This window comes from Leptodactylus fuscus, chromosome 8 (assembly GCF_031893055.1).
Source record: "Leptodactylus fuscus isolate aLepFus1 chromosome 8, aLepFus1.hap2, whole genome shotgun sequence".
In the NCBI taxonomy this organism is placed as follows: domain Eukaryota; kingdom Metazoa; phylum Chordata; class Amphibia; order Anura; family Leptodactylidae; genus Leptodactylus; species Leptodactylus fuscus.
In genome coordinates, this window is record NC_134272.1 from 72,768,346 (window position 1) to 72,786,688 (window position 18,343).

The 18,343-nt window shown below is 42.8% G+C and overlaps 1 protein-coding gene across 2 annotated transcripts in view; it reads left to right on the forward strand.

The window, feature by feature from the left end:
- The window catches only part of LRP2 (LDL receptor related protein 2), a 116,285-nt gene that overhangs the window by 61,029 nt on the left and 36,913 nt on the right, over window positions 1–18,343 (forward strand). For both annotated transcript variants that reach the window (XM_075284211.1, XM_075284212.1), the window contains 14 exons: window positions 3,238–3,486; window positions 3,605–3,816; window positions 5,304–5,488; window positions 5,645–5,873; window positions 6,445–6,622; window positions 6,861–6,989; window positions 10,945–11,111; window positions 12,326–12,469; window positions 12,873–12,982; window positions 13,463–13,640; window positions 14,741–14,954; window positions 15,194–15,433; window positions 15,595–15,783; window positions 15,902–16,819. In XM_075284211.1, coding sequence (XP_075140312.1) covers window positions 3,238–3,486; window positions 3,605–3,816; window positions 5,304–5,488; window positions 5,645–5,873; window positions 6,445–6,622; window positions 6,861–6,989; window positions 10,945–11,111; window positions 12,326–12,469; window positions 12,873–12,982; window positions 13,463–13,640; window positions 14,741–14,954; window positions 15,194–15,433; window positions 15,595–15,783; window positions 15,902–16,819 — 3,342 coding nt within the window. The remainder of the gene's footprint in view (window positions 1–3,237; window positions 3,487–3,604; window positions 3,817–5,303; window positions 5,489–5,644; window positions 5,874–6,444; window positions 6,623–6,860; window positions 6,990–10,944; window positions 11,112–12,325; window positions 12,470–12,872; window positions 12,983–13,462; window positions 13,641–14,740; window positions 14,955–15,193; window positions 15,434–15,594; window positions 15,784–15,901; window positions 16,820–18,343) is intronic.

Sequence of the window (18,343 nt, forward strand, 5' to 3'; positions counted from 1 at the left end):
TCCCATAGTGGCCCCTCCACATATTATTATACCCCATAGTGGCCCCTGCACACAGTATTATCCCCCATAGTGGCCCCTGCACACAGTATTATCCCCCATAGTGGCCCCTGCACACAGTATTATGTCCCTTACTGGCCCCTGCACACAGTATTATGTCCCTTACTGGCCCCTGCACACAGTATTGTCCCCCATAGTGGCCCCTGCACACAGTATTATGTCCCATAGTGGCCCCTGCACACAGTATTATCCCCCATAGTGGCCCCTGCACACCGTATTATCCTCCATAGTGGCCCCTGCACACCGTATTATCCCCCATAGTGGCCCCTGCACACAGTATTATCCCCCATAGTGGCCCCTGCACACAGTATTATCCCCCCTACTGGCCCCTGCACACAGTATTATGTCCCTTACTGGCCCCTGCACACAGTATTATGTCCCTTACTGGCCCCTGCACACAGTATTATCCCCCATAGTGGCCCCTGCACACAGTATTATGTCCCATAGTGGCCCCTCCACATATTATTATACCCCATAGTGGCCCCTGCACATAGTATTATCCTCCATAGTGGCCCCTGCACACAGTATTATCCCCCATAGTGGCCCCTGCACACAGTATTATGTCCCTTACTGGCCCCTGCACACAGTATTATGTCCCTTACTGGTCCCTGCACACAGTATTGTCCCCCATAGTGGCCCCTGCACACAGTATTATGTCCCATAGTGGCCCCTGCACACAGTATTATCCCCCATAGTGGCCCCTGCACACAGTATTATCCTCCATAGTGGCCCCTGCACACCGTATTATCCCCCATAGTGGCCCCTGCACACAGTATTATCCCCCATAGTGGCCCCTGCACACAGTATTATCCCCCCTACTGGCCCCTGCACACAGTATTATGTCCCTTACTGGCCCCTGCACACAGTATTATGTCCCTTACTGGCCCCTGCACACAGTATTATCCCCCATAGTGGCCCCTGCACACAGTATTATTTCCCATAGTGGCCCCCGCACACAGTATTATGTCCCTTACTGGCCCCTGCACACAGTATTATGTCCCTTACTGGCCCCTGCACACAGTATTATGTCCCTTACTGGCCCCTGCACACAGTATTATTATCCATAGTGGCCCCTGCACACAGTATTATGTCCCATAGTGGCCCCTCCACATATTATTATACCCCATAGTGGCCCCTGCACACAGTATTATCCCCCATAGTGGCCCCTGCACACAGTATTATCCCCCATAGTGGCCCCTGCACACAGTATTATCCCCCCTACTGGCCCCTGCACACAGTATTATGTCCCTTACTGGCCCCTGCACACAGTATTATGTCCCTTACTGGCCCCTGCACACAGTATTATCCCCCATAGTGGCCCCTGCACACAGTATTATGTCCCATAGTGGCCCCTCCACATATTATTATACCCCATAGTGGCCCCTGCACATAGTATTATCCTCCATAGTGGCCCCTGCACACAGTATTATCCCCCATAGTGGCCCCTGCACACAGTATTATGTCCCTTACTGGCCCCTGCACACAGTATTATGTCCCTTACTGGTCCCTGCACACAGTATTGTCCCCCATAGTGGCCCCTGCACACAGTATTATGTCCCATAGTGGCCCCTGCACACAGTATTATCCCCCATAGTGGCCCCTGCACACAGTATTATCCTCCATAGTGGCCCCTGCACACCGTATTATCCCCCATAGTGGCCCCTGCACACAGTATTATCCCCCATAGTGGCCCCTGCACACAGTATTATCCCCCCTACTGGCCCCTGCACACAGTATTATGTCCCTTACTGGCCCCTGCACACAGTATTATGTCCCTTACTGGCCCCTGCACACAGTATTATCCCCCATAGTGGCCCCTGCACACAGTATTATTTCCCATAGTGGCCCCCGCACACAGTATTATGTCCCTTACTGGCCCCTGCACACAGTATTATGTCCCTTACTGGCCCCTGCACACAGTATTATGTCCCTTACTGGCCCCTGCACACAGTATTATTATCCATAGTGGCCCCTGCACACAGTATTATGTCCCATAGTGGCCCCTCCACATATTATTATACCCCATAGTGGCCCCTGCACACAGTATTATCCCCCATAGTGGCCCCTGCACACAGTATTATCCCCCATAGTGGCCCCTGCACACAGTATTATGTCCCTTACTGGCCCCTGCACACAGTATTATGTCCCTTACTGGCCCCTGCACACAGTATTATTATCCATAGTGGCCCCTGCACACAGTATTATGTCCCATAGTGGCCCCTGCACACAGTATTATCCCCCATAGTGGCCCCTGCACACAGTATTATCCCCCATAGTGGCCCCTGCACACAGTATTATGTCCCTTACTGGCCCCTGCACACAGTATTATGTCCCTTACTGGCCCCTGCACACAGTATTGTCCCCCATAGTGGCCCCTGCACACAGTATTATCCCCCATAGTGGCCCCTGCACACAGTATTATGTCCCTTACATAATGTGGACACCCATAAACAATTATTATACTCTGGGGTCTTTTCAGACCCCAGAGTATAATAATCAGAGACCCGGGGGAATAAAAACATAAAAAATTACTGTTTCTTACCTGTCTCTGGCTCCTACGCTGTCTTCTCCGCTGGCGTCCTTATGAAATGACGTCAGACGTCACATGACCCGGGACGCAGGCCGGGTTCATGTGACGTCAGAGACGTCAGAAAGGAGGCCTGGCACGATCGTGGAGAGGTAAGTAACACTGTTTGTTATGTTCCTTACCTCTCCCGATCCGCCGATCATTATACTCAGGGGTCTGCAAAGACCCCCTAGTATAATAATAGTATTTGTGGAGCCCACGGTGTCACTTGCCGATCCCAGCCCAGCCAGGATCGGCAAGTGAATAGGGCCCGTAACGGCCTATTTAAAATAAAAACAAAAAACGCTGCGGTAGCGGCTGTCACCGGGCCCCTAATGGCCCGGGCCCTGTGGCAGCCGCCTCTGCTGCCTCTGCGGTAGTTACGCCACTGGTAATGGCATCAATATCTCTTGCCTCGGAGCACATAACAGGAAAGCCAACTGTGCGCTGAATTTATTGCACTGTCAGCTTTCTAGCGATATATAAAACCGCATGTTCCCGAAGACAAGAAAAGTCCTCTTTAAATTTTGTAGGTTTAGTATTGGACAAAAACAACAGATAGTTCTTGCTCTGTATATCTGTCTGATGGTTTCACACCCATTTTGTATAAACAGATCAGGAGAGCTGTACTGACAGTAATGGTGGTTGCACTCATGGATGTATTCAAGGGCCATTTGGAGCCCAGTGCACCTGTCCAGTTGGATATCAGCTGTTAAACGACTCTAAAACTTGTGATGATATCAATGAGTGTCTTATTCCTGGAATATGCAGCCAAAGCTGTAACAACGAGAGAGGATCCTTCAGATGTGACTGCGATGAGGGATATATTTTAGAACCCAATGGAAGAACTTGTAAAGCCTCCGGTAGGTTTTCTTTTAAAGTCTTGGATAGAATAAGAAATAAGACAGAACATCGTAGAAATCGTAGAAATCCGACTTATTTTGTATCTTTTGTATCTTTTTTTTCTAAATATTCTTTCAGATTTTGGGAATCTGCTGCTCTTGGTGGCGAGTCGAAACCAGATCGTTGCTGACAATATCACCACATTAGCACACAACATTTACTCAGTGATAAGGGATGGACGTAATATAGTAGCGGTGGATTTTGACTCTGTCACAGATCGAATTTACTGGTCTGACACAACACAGGATAAAATATGGAGTTCCTTTACCAATGGAACAGACAGGAAAATTGTAAGTTTTTTTTTTTTTTTTTTTTAAATCTTCTGAGGGATACGCTATGTCAGTGGATGGACAGAAGGCTGTCAATCACTGTGTGTGGGCGGAGTAATCAGGACTCACTGACTCTCCTAGGAGTCCTGTCAAGAGTTACATTGCTTCTTATTAACGGTTATATCAGATGTATACATATAACCCTATACAGTATATCACAGAGCTCAGCTTCTCTCCTCTATCATATAACCCTATATATCACAGAGCTCAGCTTCTCTCCTCCATCATATAACCTATATATCACAGAGCTCAGCTTCTCTCCTCTATCATATAACCCTATATATCACAGAGCTCAGCTTCTCTCCTCTATCACATAACCCTATATATCACAGAGCTCAGCTTCTCCCCTCTATCATATAATGCTATATATCAGAGCTCAGCTTCTCCCCTCTATCATATATCCCTATATATCACAGAGCTCAGCTTCTCTCTATCATATAACCCTATATATCACAGAGCTCAGCTTCTCTCCTCTATCACATAACCCTATATATCACAGAGCTCAGCTTCTCTCCTCTATCATATAACCCTATATATCACAGAGCTCAGCTTCTCCCCTCTATCATATAACCCTATATATCACAGAGCTCAGCTTCTCTCCTCTATCACATAACCCTATATATCACAGAGCTCAGCTTCTCTCCTCTAGCATATAACCCTATATATCACAGAGCTCAGCTTCTCTCCTCTATCATATAACCCTATATATCACAGAGCTCAGCTTCTGTCCCTCTATCATATAATCCTATATATCACACCGCTCAGCTTCTCTCCTCTATCATATAACCCTATATATCACAGAGCTCAGCTTCTCTCCTCTATCATATAACCCTATATATCACAGAGCTCAGCTTCTCTCCTCTATCATATAACTCTTTATATCACAGAGCTCAGCTTCTCTCCTCTATCATATAACCCAGTACTGTACATTCTATGGAGAGGCAAGGGCGAAGAAGAAAATTGGAGAGATACGAGGCCAACTACAGCATTACATGAGTCATTTCTGTGAGGGGAAGGCTGGATAGTAATTCCTGATAACCCAACTGTGTTGCGAATCAGAACTCTCTCTCTACAATGCACATGTCTCTCTGCTTTGAGGAACTCTCCTCCTCCTCATCCCCTCTCCATAGACTTTTATTGTACAGCTTTAAACAGTGGCAGAAGGAGGCAAATAAGTGGATAAACTAATGACTTAAAAAAAAAAAAAAAAAAGTTTGTTATCTTCATTTGAATTATGGATACAAGTTTAGTTACACTTTATGTTTTGCTTAACAAGAACTTGTATTTATCAGTGAAAATATTAGTGGTAGAGATCCCACCGGTTGTAATACATTTTGCTTTCCTGGTAATGGCTTATGAGTTCAGATCAGATTTTATCTGTCCTTTGTCCAGTTTTACAATTATTCCATGAACATGACAATGCAGTGACCTTGCTGCTATCATTACAGATCTGTGACAGCGGCGTCACCGTGACGGAGAGCATTGCAGTAGACTGGGTAGGACGAAACCTTTACTGGACCGACTATATTTTGGAAACAATTGAAGTCTCTAAACTTGATGGGACCCAAAGGGCTGTCCTTATCAGTGAGAATGTGACAAATCCTCGAGGACTTGTACTGGATCCCAGAACGGAGTAAGAATTCTTATCTATTTATTTTGTTGGGGGGAATGAAAAAAAGTAAAACTTCTGAACCCTTGGTTAAAAATAAGCCTGGGTCCATTGCCCTTAACTTGTTGCATATCATTCCCTTTGTGACTTCATGAATAATTCTGCAATTTATTTTCTCAGTGCCCGAGTAATGTTTTGGACAGACTGGGGAAAAAATCCTAGAATAGAAAGATCCAGTATGGATGGGACCTTAAGAAGAGTTATCATCTCAGAGAAGATCTATTGGCCCAATGGGCTAACTATCGATTACCCCACTAAGCGCCTCTACTTTGCGGATGCCTATCTTGACTATATTGACTACTGTGATTATGATGGAAATAACAGAAGGCAGGCCTTGGCTGGTGATTTGGTGAGTGTAGCCGGTCATAGAAATGTACAATACGATTCAGTTGTTTTTCCCATTTGATTTACATTTTCATTGTGATCTAAGATTTATATTAAAAAAATCTAAAATTTGAGACTAATGAAAACTGAGCAGACCTGCAATAGGTAGTAGAAGACCCCATTGCAAGGAAAACATATGGGTCTCTAGTTATGTAATTACTACAGGGTGGCCATTTATATGGATACACCTAAATAAAATGGGAAATGATTGGTGATATCAACTTCCTGTTATGTTAAATCCAAGCACACCGTTGTTTTTCTTGTGAAATTCTCAATAAGTTTGATGCGTCACACGACCCTCTTACCATTGAAAAAAACTAAAGTTGGATTTAAAATGGCCGAGTTCAAAATGGCTGCCGTGGTCACCACCCATCTTGAAAAGTTTCCCCCTCTGATATGCTAATGTGCCACAAACAGGAAGTTGATATCACCAAACATTCCCATTTTATTTAGGTGTACCCACCCTGTAGTTTGTTGACTTAAAACACATATACAACATTCTCATAGAGGTATACATATATTTGTCCTTCTTCTAGGTGCTACAACATCCACATGCCATTGCCATATTTGAAGACTACATCTATTGGAGTGAGCGATACACCAACCGAGTCATCCGTGCTAATAAATGGCATGGCCGCAACCAGACTGTGATGATCTATAATATTCGGCAACCCTTGGGGCTCGCAGCAGTTCACCCTGTCAAACAGCCTGGGGGTAAAGACTCTTCGATTCGTGGGTTCTTACGACCGTGGTCGTAATTTATTTTGTTGGAGCATTAAGGATACACAATCCGGCTCGGTCCTCACCCACGGTAGCCAAAGGGCACGTGCCTTTGACTAAGGCTTTACCCAGAACAGTTTGCCACCATTGGCCACATTGTGGGTAGAGATATGGCTACATCACCTATTCTACAATCATTTACATGATTTTTGTTTCATTTTTTTTTCCACAGGCCAAAATCCATGTGCATCAAACCCGTGCAGCCATCTTTGCTTGCTGTCTTCAAGTTCTTCAAAATTTTACTCTTGTGCTTGTCCTTCTGGATGGTCCTTAATGGACGACTCAGTCAATTGCCAGCGAGGTAAGAAGAAAATCTCATGCAGCATACTGGAGTCTCCTAACTTACGCTAGGGTCACACCTGTTGGGTTTCCGTTGTTCTGGTCAACTTGGGGACACAAAAAATGGAAACACAAGGCGTTTACCCATGGACACTCACGGACCTCATAGATTCTAAAAGGGTACGCTGGGTTTCCACCCAAAAACGTGGACAGGAAAGTCCTGTTTGCATATAAACCTGTCATTTATACCGTTGATATCAGAACTAGTCATATAGGCGGTCCTATACATGATTGATAGCTATCTCTGTAAGCACAGGAGGGCTGTCAATCAGTCATAGGACCTCCCCCTTGACTACGTGGCTGATTCTAAGCATAGAAAGAACAGAACTATAAATACGTTACATTTTATCCTGAATCTTTTGCATTGCAATCCATTCACCATCTAACAGGTTACCTTTAAAAAAAACTGGGCAAGTCTCCAAATCTAATCCAATCTAACTCTATGTGCAAACATCTAGACTTGTTCTCAAGACTTCAAAAGTTCTTTAAAATTTTAGGTTTGAGCCTCTGAGAACAAGAATGTCTTGTTCCATTGCTGATAAAATCTGTCAAGCTGTCAACAATCAGCATGGAGGTCCTTTGTAGAGGGAAGATGTTGGGGCAAGGGTGAAGTTTTTCATCTTTTTCTTCAATGTAGTTGAAGAACACAGGAAAAGTTAGTTTAAGCTCATTCATGGGGAAATCTTGTGCTTTAATTTAAAAATTCATCGCTCATCAATTGGTATATTTGTATTATATTTATAGTTGCTGTTTCTGGGACCCACTGGGAAAATTGTGATGGTTTCCAGTACAGGCAAAGTAGATGGGGTTCTAGTGAATAACATGCCCACTTTGTGGTAAAAACCGCCGTGCGGACACGCCGCGGTTTACAAACTGGCACGGTATTCGAAATTGCAGCATGTCAATTATACACGCCGTCGGGTTTCCCTATAGGTAAAATTATAACAGAAGGTTCGCGGAGGAAAACTTGGTGAACTTTCTCTTTAAAGTGCTATGGAAAGAACCACGATGTGTTGCCACCGCGTTTTTTTCCCGCAGCGCTTGGGGCCTCAGCCTTACAGTCCATTGCAGAAAAATACTCACAGTGTAAATGCTACAATTTTCAAAATTGTTGCATTTTTGGAAATCGCTCATATCAAATATACCTACAGAAATGCTGACGGTTTCCATATATGTGTAATTGAAGCAGAAAGTCTGCGGAGGAAAACTCTGTGGAGTTTCTGTGAAAAGCAAGGCTGGAAAAAAACACCATGATGCCATTCTGTTGCAGTTGTTCCTGGATCGCGTTTTTGCTGCGGCACGCTACGTGGGGCCTTAGTCTTGAAGTATAAAACTGCGTTGGTCCAAGTCAAGGCTCTGCTAGCTGAGGATTCTCAATAGACTGTTGGACGCAACAATGAACTTTGGCCTGTAAGGGCGGGTTCGCATCTGCGCTCGGTCTCCAGTTTAGCCAATCCATCCGGTTTCCGTCTTCTGCCCTGCAAAACTGCACAGGAGATGAAAAACCATTCAAACTCATTCGCTTGAATAGGTTTGTAGAGGTGACCACCTATGTGCGTCTGCTGCTTATCCACGGGGAAACCGTGTTTTTTTTTGTTTTTTTTAACCGGACAATCAGGACTTTGTGTCTGGTTAAAAAAAAAACAGTTTCCCCATCCACGGGTGGTCAACTCTACAAGCCCTTTCAAGTGAATGGGTTTGAAAGCTGACCGCCAGGATTCTGTCTCCTATCCAGTTTTGCAGGGCAGAAGACAGAAACCAGCCGGATCGGCTAAACTGGAGACCGGGCGCAGATATGAACCCGCCCTAATTAATTTCTTTGCTCTAGTTTTTGACACTCACCTTGGTGATGATTGAGAGACTTACATAGAATAACATCACAGAGCCGGTCGCAGTCTTATGGTTCAGGGTTCTCCCAGTATTTCACTTCCCTTTATATATCGATATCTATAATAAAAAATAGCAAAGCCGTCATTTTTTACATCCATGAACAATCAAGGTCTACAATGAATGAAAGAGCCGATGCCGCAGCTGTTACCATAGAGATTATATCACTTGTTAATTTAATTGTGAAAGATTTAATTATTGCTAATGATTGAAAAAAAGGACCTTTGCTCGTTCTTCTGAGACTTATTATGATCCTAATCCTTGATGACAGTGTTATTTTTGTCTGCCAGCACCAACTTTCAGCACAAAGATTAGATTTTGGTATGCTCATTCTGATCTATTGTCTTCGTTTCAACATAGCAATATAGTTCACCTTGAGATCTGAAATTGCCCCGTCTAAAATAATAAAAAAAAGACAACAATTAAAAGCTAGTTAAAGTTTCCCATATGTAGATCAAAGCCGGGGATCTGTAGCTAAAGGCATGAGAAATATATAATAAGGTAAATCCTAAAAAATATGTAAAATACAGGGTGCCACAAAAATCAAGCCCTGAGCAAAATTAAATCGCTTAATATAAAATTGTATCAAAAACATCATTTTAATGTCATAATCACAAAGTATAATATAATAATGATACATATAATAGGTTCTGTAGTTAAAGGCATGAAACATATATAACCAGCTACATACTCAATAATATGTAATATAACAGTTGACACAAAAATCAAGTCCTGAGCAAAAATAAATTGGTTAATATAAAATACTTTTAATTTGACACAGTATAACATAGTAATGATACACATAATAGGTTCTGTTGTAATTAAAGCTATGATAAATATATAACCAGCTACATCATAAAAAATATGTCAAATAATAGATATCACAAAAATCAAGTCCTGAGCAAAAATCAACTGGTTACTATAAAATACCAAAATATACTTTGTAATATCACATAATGTCAGTATAGTAAAGAGCCAGAACAAAGGTGACACATCATTCACCATCTTTCCTGGGATTCTCTGCAGTCATTGGGGGTAAATAAGAAACACAACTAACAATGCTATTTTTGTGATGTTTTTGGATGCTATTTGCTTCATTGAACAGGAAAATGTTCATTTACATATTAAATTAGTGTGTGATTCTGAGGTGGAATGATAATGACAAGTCTAATGAGATCTGCCCTTCATATGGACTTAATTGAAAAGATATTGTAATTAGTGACTTCACTTAACCTGTCATTTCTGAGCTTCTGGCAGAATAGCAGCAGTGCTGCTGTAGGTATATAGTATACAGTGACCAGGCATGACTGATATTCATGCTGTCCTGAGAATATGAACGATCTATGGTGTCTGATGCTTGGAACCTCCACCATTCAGCAGAACAAAGGGACCATGGTGTTCTCTGAAGGGCTGCAGCCCCTTCATCATTTATCCAGACAGAGAGCCATATGTACAAGTGTGGCTGAATATGGTACTGCACCTGAGCCCTGTTACTGACCACCCGTAATTGTTGGACATGTATTGGGGGCTTTGAATGCAAATGATCTGGGCAAAGACAGAGGTGTATAAGGAAGGAGCCACCCGTGTCTGGAGGGTGGACATAAAACTATGGGAGCTGCTTGTGCTTGTTGGTGGAGCCAACAAACCTCTCTACTAGTGGACTGACTGGGCTGTCCAGAGTCTCTTCACCATGTTTGCCATCACTTACCCCCTGCTCCCAACACCTTGTAACAGCTCAATCAGAATGGCCTAGATGGTGGGAAGTTTGTCAAAACTCTCAGTTGAATAATCACAAATTTTGTCAACTGGGCAAAATGACCTCTTACTAAGGGGTACACTACCCAAAAGTTGCCCCGAGATCCTTTTTATAGGGCAGCACCTTTATACTTTTTTCTTGCGGCCAGGCCCACATATCTGCTTGAGACATACCTGCATGCCGAGTTTTGCAGCACTTCTATCTGACTGCGTTATTTTTCTGGCTGTCTAGCATTGCCTATTATAAGCTAGCTATACTTCTCTTTTTTTCACAGATGACAAACCATTCCTCATTGTAATAAGAGATAACATCATCTATGGGATGTCTCTTGACCCCCTAGAGAAGACCAATGATGCTATGGTCCCAATAGCAGGCATCAGGAATGGATATGATGTGGAATTTGATGACACGGAACAAATGATCTACTGGATTGAGAATCCTGTAAGTGCTGTAAATGGTAAAATAATTCTATTTCTGTGTGATATCGCTGTGATATTTAATACAGGGTTTATTATTGTAGAGATAATACAGGGTAATGGATAATTGGGGACTTGACAATAGATACCAGTCCCAGCTTTGTGGATTGTGTAATGCTGGCCCAACACTTTAGATAACTGTTGGCTTGGCAGCCATTTGGCAGACATCTCTCCCCCCTCCCCCACACCTCCCATACACATTCAGCATGACTCAGGTCGAGCATGTCAAAAATCAACTACCCAGTCCTCTTCTGACATTAGGGGAAAGATATTTGGCCTGCCCTACCAAAGTTACTAGATTTAACCAACACCACGGGAGGCATATTTGGAAGTTGGAGGTTGGGTTTTAGGGAAAAGAGATAGAGGACCCATACTGGTCTTATTATAATTTTGATCTGCAACTCAACATAACCATATACTCTTGGGATGTCTGCAGGTTAAACTGACTGTATCCTTTAGGTATAGCTGTGACAGGTGTCAATATAGTAGAAGACGTCATGACTAGAGATGAGCGAACAGTAAAATGTTCGACATGCGATATTTGTTTTGAGTAGCCCCTCAATATTCGACTACGAGAATCGAATATCGAACCCCATTATAGTCTATGGGGGGAAAATGCTCGTTTCAGGGGTAGGCAACGTTCCATCAAATTACACTTACCAAGTCCACGAGTGAGGGTCGGGCTGGATCCTCCGAGAAGTCTTCTCTGTGCAGCGTCCCCGCGGCGTCTTCAGGCATCGGGCCTGGGCAGAGCCGACTGCGCATGTCTGCACTACAAGCGGGCATGCGCAGTCGGCTCTGCCCTGGCCCAATGCCTGGCAGAGTGAATTCAGAGCCGGAAGACACCGCAGGGAAGCTGCACGGAGAAGACTTCTAAAGGTAGGAGAAGAACCAGCGTTGATTGGCCGACTGTATAGCATTCGGCCAATCAATGCTGGTTCTGCATCGAACTTTTCCATTCGAATAGCGAGTGGTACTCGAGTACGAGTATTTCAAATACCGTAGTATTCAATCGAATACCTACTCGATCGAGTACTACTCGATCATCTCTAGTCATGACCTTCTCCATCATGTCATACCTTTGATTTGGCTTTCCATCCTCCGATAACGTACATTTCGTCCACACTGTCCTAGATAAAGACTCTCTCTATATAAAGCTGTTATCTTCTTACGTTCCAGGGTGAAATTCACAGAGTAAAGGCAGATGGAATGAACAGGACAGCATTTGCCTCATCCGCCATCATGGGGACACCAGTTGGTCTGGCGTTAGACTGGATTTCTGGGAATCTTTATTACTCAAATCCAGCGACTCAATCAATTGAGGTAAATTGTGTAAGACAAAAAACCATGAAAAAATGTATTTGTGTAGTACAAAAATAACTGGACACTGAAGAAACTAAATGCATGTGCACAGGGCTGTAACAATGAGCGGTATGGAGGTTTTATCCAGGGCTTGGCGCCTTAGGGGGTCCCTGGTGTCCATCAGTACTATGGATAGTACCAGATAGTTGGGGGCCCTGGTTTACGTCCTGCATGGGGACCCAAAAGCCTCAAGTTGCTCCTCTGCATATGCATATTACTCAAGGCTATGGACTATATCCCATTTTTGAAATATTGTGAAACCCTGTTCTCATATGCTCTATTGATGTCCCACATCAGAGGTCACAATTCATTTTCTGTATGTCATCTCATATGGGCACCATCTTTTTTATTTATATTGTTTAAGGTGGTAAAGCTGTATGGAGATGTAAAATATCGAAAGACTGTTATTACCAATGATGGGACCTCAACAGGAACTGGAAGACCACTTGGAATAGCTGTTGACCCAGCTAGAGGGTAAGCTACACATTTATGTTTTATGCTTAGTGGCCATGACCGGATTTAGTGTCCAACATCTTGGACACTAAATCCGGTCATGGCCACTAAAGCAAAAGTTCAGCTGTCACTTATCAATGTAACAATCCAGTAAAAATGACATCAGAAGTGGCGTAGTTATAAGGGGTGCAACAGTAGCAGTTGCTACAGGGCCCTAGATCTTGAGGGGCCCCAAAAAATCCCTCTGACACATAAAATATACCCATATTTTAAATGGTACAAGGGAATTAATGGCCCCATTACAAACTTTGAATTGAGGCCCAGAAGCTTCAAGTTCTGCCTCTGGATCTCAGACCATCACTGATTTCCAGTTATTATTATGGGCAACATATTTCAATCCCTGCGAGCAACCAAATATTTCAGGTATTGATTATATTAGAAATGTAAATTGACAAGGTGTTTATTAAAAATTTAGTAAGAAATCAATTTTTTTTTTTCTAGAATGATGTACTGGACAGACCAGGGGACTGAAAGCGGAGTTCCTCCAAAGGTAGCCAGTGCTCATATGGATGGCTCCAACCCAACTATCCTGTATACCAACAATCTTGAACATGTGGAGTTTATCACCATTGACATCACTGAGCAGAAGCTGTACTGGGCGGTCACGACCAGCGGAGTGGTAATAATCACATTCTGTATTCTAACTATATTCTAATTCTTACTGCATCACTTACCAAAAGTATAGTCTGTCTCCAATGCAGAGATCACTGTACTGAGCAGCAGGGGTCAGGTGGGCTAATGGCCGAACCATGGAGTGTGACACTTATACAGCTCCTTTCTATTTGGCTGGAATTAGCAATATTCAGGGAAAAGCACTGAAGTCAAGGAGGAACATGGGAAGTTATACTTATTGGTTTTGTATCGGGGTAAAGGAAGGGTGTGACATAAGAGGAGACTGGTATTATGAATGGCGCACAATAAGACCCCATGCACACGACCGACTTTGTAGCGGGATACAGTTGGATGATATTCAGAGTGAAATCCAAGTGTTACATAACTTCATCCTGTGCTGTACTCATGCTAGAACTATAATATTGGTGTCATATGAAAGCTAAGACTCCCAGCTTTTACATGACACCAGGAGCATATAACTAGATAAAAAAGTATAAAACTGGGCATACAGCTATTTGAAGTGACAATCCCCTTCTGTGGCATTTGCCAACTCTGTACATACTGGAAGAAAATTAAGGTACAGAATTTTCTCTCTAGCCCCCACCGTTCCTGAGTAATAAGTTTTCTTACTGATATGCTAAATAAACTTTTTACAGCCAGGTAAACGGTTTTGAGTAACATGATTGAGATTTCCAATACTGACTCCAACTGGATAGTGTCAGAGAGTTCTGAATCATGCCGACCTACCTGCTCCTGCATGACTCCTCCCACTTGACAAAAGAGAGCCTAATTAGCAAATCAAGGTACCACAACAGACTACACTTATGGCCGAGGAATGGTGGGGGTTAGAGAAAAATTGTGGCACCTAAAAAAGGACACAAAGAGCAGGGGAGATAGTAAAAGTTAATATGTGTATATACACACAGATGGATGGATGGATAGATAGATAGATAGATAGATAGATAGATAGATAGATAGATAGATAGATAGATAGATAGAATATGTATGAACTTTGCACATCCTGAACTTACATATGTGAGTCACTAGCTCTGCTTAGGTCAAATTTTAGCCACAATTATAAGTTTTTATGCAAAATTGTCTTTGTAGATTGAAAGAGGAAATGTGGATGGAACGAACAGAATTACTATAGTGCAACATCTCTCGCACCCCTGGGGTATAGCAGTCCATGAGAACTTCCTGTACTATACTGACCGGGACTATGAGGCCATTGAGCGTGTGGATAAGCATACAGGGTCTAACCGGGTGGTCATGAGAGACAATGTTTCGGGACTTAAGTGTCTACGTGTGCACTACAGAGACAGTGAGTATCTTTTCATAGTAACCATGTGGTATATTTTAGTATTTTGAATCATTATTAGGGTTGTAATTAGACGTCATATTCATTGCTCACAAAGCCCGTCCCATTCATTTGGTCACCAATGGATGTGATGTTACTTAGAGATTACGTAGCCATATATATTGTATAATAAGGATGAAAGAATTGAAAATATTAAAACAAAATGAAAAAAATTTGCATTTCTTGTGTTTTCTTCTATACAGAAACAGCAGGTTCTTCTAATGGCTGCAGCAATAACCCTGATGCTTGCCAGCACCTGTGTTTGCCAAAACCCAGTGGTCGCTTCTCTTGTGCGTGTACTACAGGATTCAACCTGAGCGCTGACAACAGAACCTGCACGCCATACAACTCCTTTATCGTGGTGTCTATGATGACAGCAATCAGAGGATTCAGCTTGGAATCGTCAGATCATTCTGAAGCTATGATGCCAATGGCTGGACGAGGTAGGGGATCCTTCATCCAGTACTTATGAATGGTTCAAGGTTTTGCCATACAGTATTACATGGTCTGCCTACAATGTCTCTTACTTCCATGTAACACTACTGTCACCCTATTGCTTCCTATGACCTTAACCACATTTACTGACTTTATACATCTTTTGCAGGTCGTAACGCTCTTCACGTGGATGTTCACATGCAGTCAGGTTTCATATATTGGTGTGACTTCAGCAGCTCTTCATCCGGCTATAACGCAATCCGCCGTGTTAAACCTAATGGCTCCTATTTTAGGAACGTTGTCACTGGTGGCATTGGCAGGAATGGAATTCGAGGGATCGCTGTTGACTGGGTGGCAGGTAGGTTAGACCAAATTTTTTTGTTTCTCTTACCACAAACCCTTACATAACATAAATATATCAATCCCATTTTGACCATGTGGTTTTACAGTTTCCATATTACCTGTTTTTTTTTTAGGAAATCTCTACTTCACCAATGGTTTCCTGACCGAAACCTTCATCGAAGTAGTTCGCCTAAACACTACATACCGTCGTGTCTTAATGAAAACAACAGTGGATATGCCCAGGCACATCGTGGTAGACCCTAAGAACAGATATCTCTTCTGGGCAGATTATGGGCAAAATCCTAAAATTGAGCGGTCATTTTTGGACTGCACCAACAGAACAGTTCTGGTGTCTGAGGGAATTGTTACACCAAGAGGATTGGCTGTGGATCGCCATACTGGCTATGTTTATTGGGTAGATGAATCTTTGGATATGATCGCAAGAGTCCGACCGGAAGGTGGCGAAACCGAAATAGTAAGATATGGCAACCGTTACCCAACGCCTTATGGGATTACTGTATTTGAGGACACAATTATTTGGGTGGACCGAAACTTGAAAAAAATATTCCAAGCCAGCAAGGAACCGGGAAACAACGAGCCACCTACCGTCCTCCGGGATAATATCAATCTTCTCAGGGACGTTACTGTTTTTGACAAACGTTTCCAACCAGTTTCACCGGAGGAAATCAACAACAATCCATGCTTGGAGAATAATGGAGGGTGTTCACACTTTTGCTTTGCCTTACCTGGCACGCAGACACGGAAGTGTGGTTGTGCCTATGGAGCAATTGCAAGTGATGGGACGAGATGTGTAATCTCCACAGATGACTACTTGATATACGCTCTTGAAGGCTCTATTAATAGCTTGCCCCTAGACCCTGAGAATCACAGTCCTCCTTTCCCCAGGGCCAATGTCCCTAGAACTGCAGTGGCTCTAGATTACGATGGTTTGGATAACAGGATATACTACACCCGAAGTGCTGGTGCTGGACGGAGTGAAATTCGCTACTTTGGTGTTTCGCTATGGAATCAACATACTACGGTGGCTTCAGGTAGGAAAAAGTGCAACAAAAAAAGTTCAAATGCAAGGTGTAGTCTAGTACACAGGTACGGCTTCTTGAACATCAAAGTTGTGGATGGCCATGTTATACATGGTTATACATGGTAAGACCAGGTCTTTCCTTTATTAGAGACTCACTTCTTTAGCAGATAGTAGGGATCTTTGTAGCACTGATCCTGCAGTTACAGTCTGTGTTGTCACTCGGAGCTGCATTCATTACTGAGTAGACTATAGAGCTGAAATCTCTTTGTAACCTTTGGGTCAGTTTCTGCATGGAGCTTACTCTGATCGGTAAAGTATTCTCTTTCACGGTAATGCATTGTCGGAGGAACTGCTGCAATCTACAACTTCTGACTTTTTCTGCTGCAGATTTCACAACATATCATTGGTGAATTTCACATGTGTTAAAAAGTACTTGAGTTTTCATCAAAAGTTGAAGTATCTGCAGAGTCTTCCTCAGCAATCTGTCCTCTGTCTGTGTAAGCCTTGATACATGGTGTTCTATCACTTTTTCTTCTTCTAATAGCCCCATTAAGAGTGCAGCACATTTTGCATTTCTCTCTGAGGCAGGGGGCATGTACAATACAGTGTTATGTCTCCTTCCCATCCATTACTACTACTACAAGTGATCAAAATATAGGAGATCGTGGGACACTGAGCTGCAAATATGAGTTATGATGCAGCTAAACAGATCCCTATCTAGGGAATAGAGACATCTGAGCATAGTAAGAAAAAATGTTTGCAGTGTATAACTAACATCCCATCAGAAATAACACAAGCAGCTATTCAGAAGTACATAGACTCTTTACTATGAGCTGTGGAAAGCTGCAAAATCATCTGTGTAGTGTACCAACAGGTAAAAGCTGTGTATAGACATGCAAAGGCTGTGAAGAGAGACCTGTCCTTCCCCCTCCATTTCCTGTGTTTGGTCTTGAGCCTTTGCTTTCTAATGACAGACCAAAGCAAATTAGGGTCAGGGGATAATCATACACATTAGGGAGAGTGTGTGCCTACATAGGCGTACAGAGAATTTACAAGTCATTCCTGCTCCGCTAGGGATTCTGGGTAAAAAAATATGCAAATCTATTCTCTAGGATGTAATTAGGAGAACAGTGCCTCTGTATGCTGCCCTCTAGGGGCAGCCCCCTTAACATCATGCATGACTTGAGACACCTAGTGGTAGGAACTTTAGTGAAGTTTTTCATGCAGAAAATTTCAACTTTTTTAAAAAACAAAGTGCATTACATTTAGGTCCAGAATCACTTGACCTCAGTGAAAATCTGCAACACAATTGATCTTCTGTAGGTTAGAAAAATACATAGCATGTCCTAAATTTTACTCAGATTTTTTGACTCATGTGAATTGGATCATAAACTTCATACAAAGGTATTGTACTGTAAATTACTACGGAGTTTTGATGCAGAGTCCACACTGAAAATCTACATAAATTCTGCACAATAGCAACTGAATTAGTCCATGAAGGGTGTGTCTGCCAACAAACATGTTGACTGTTTCC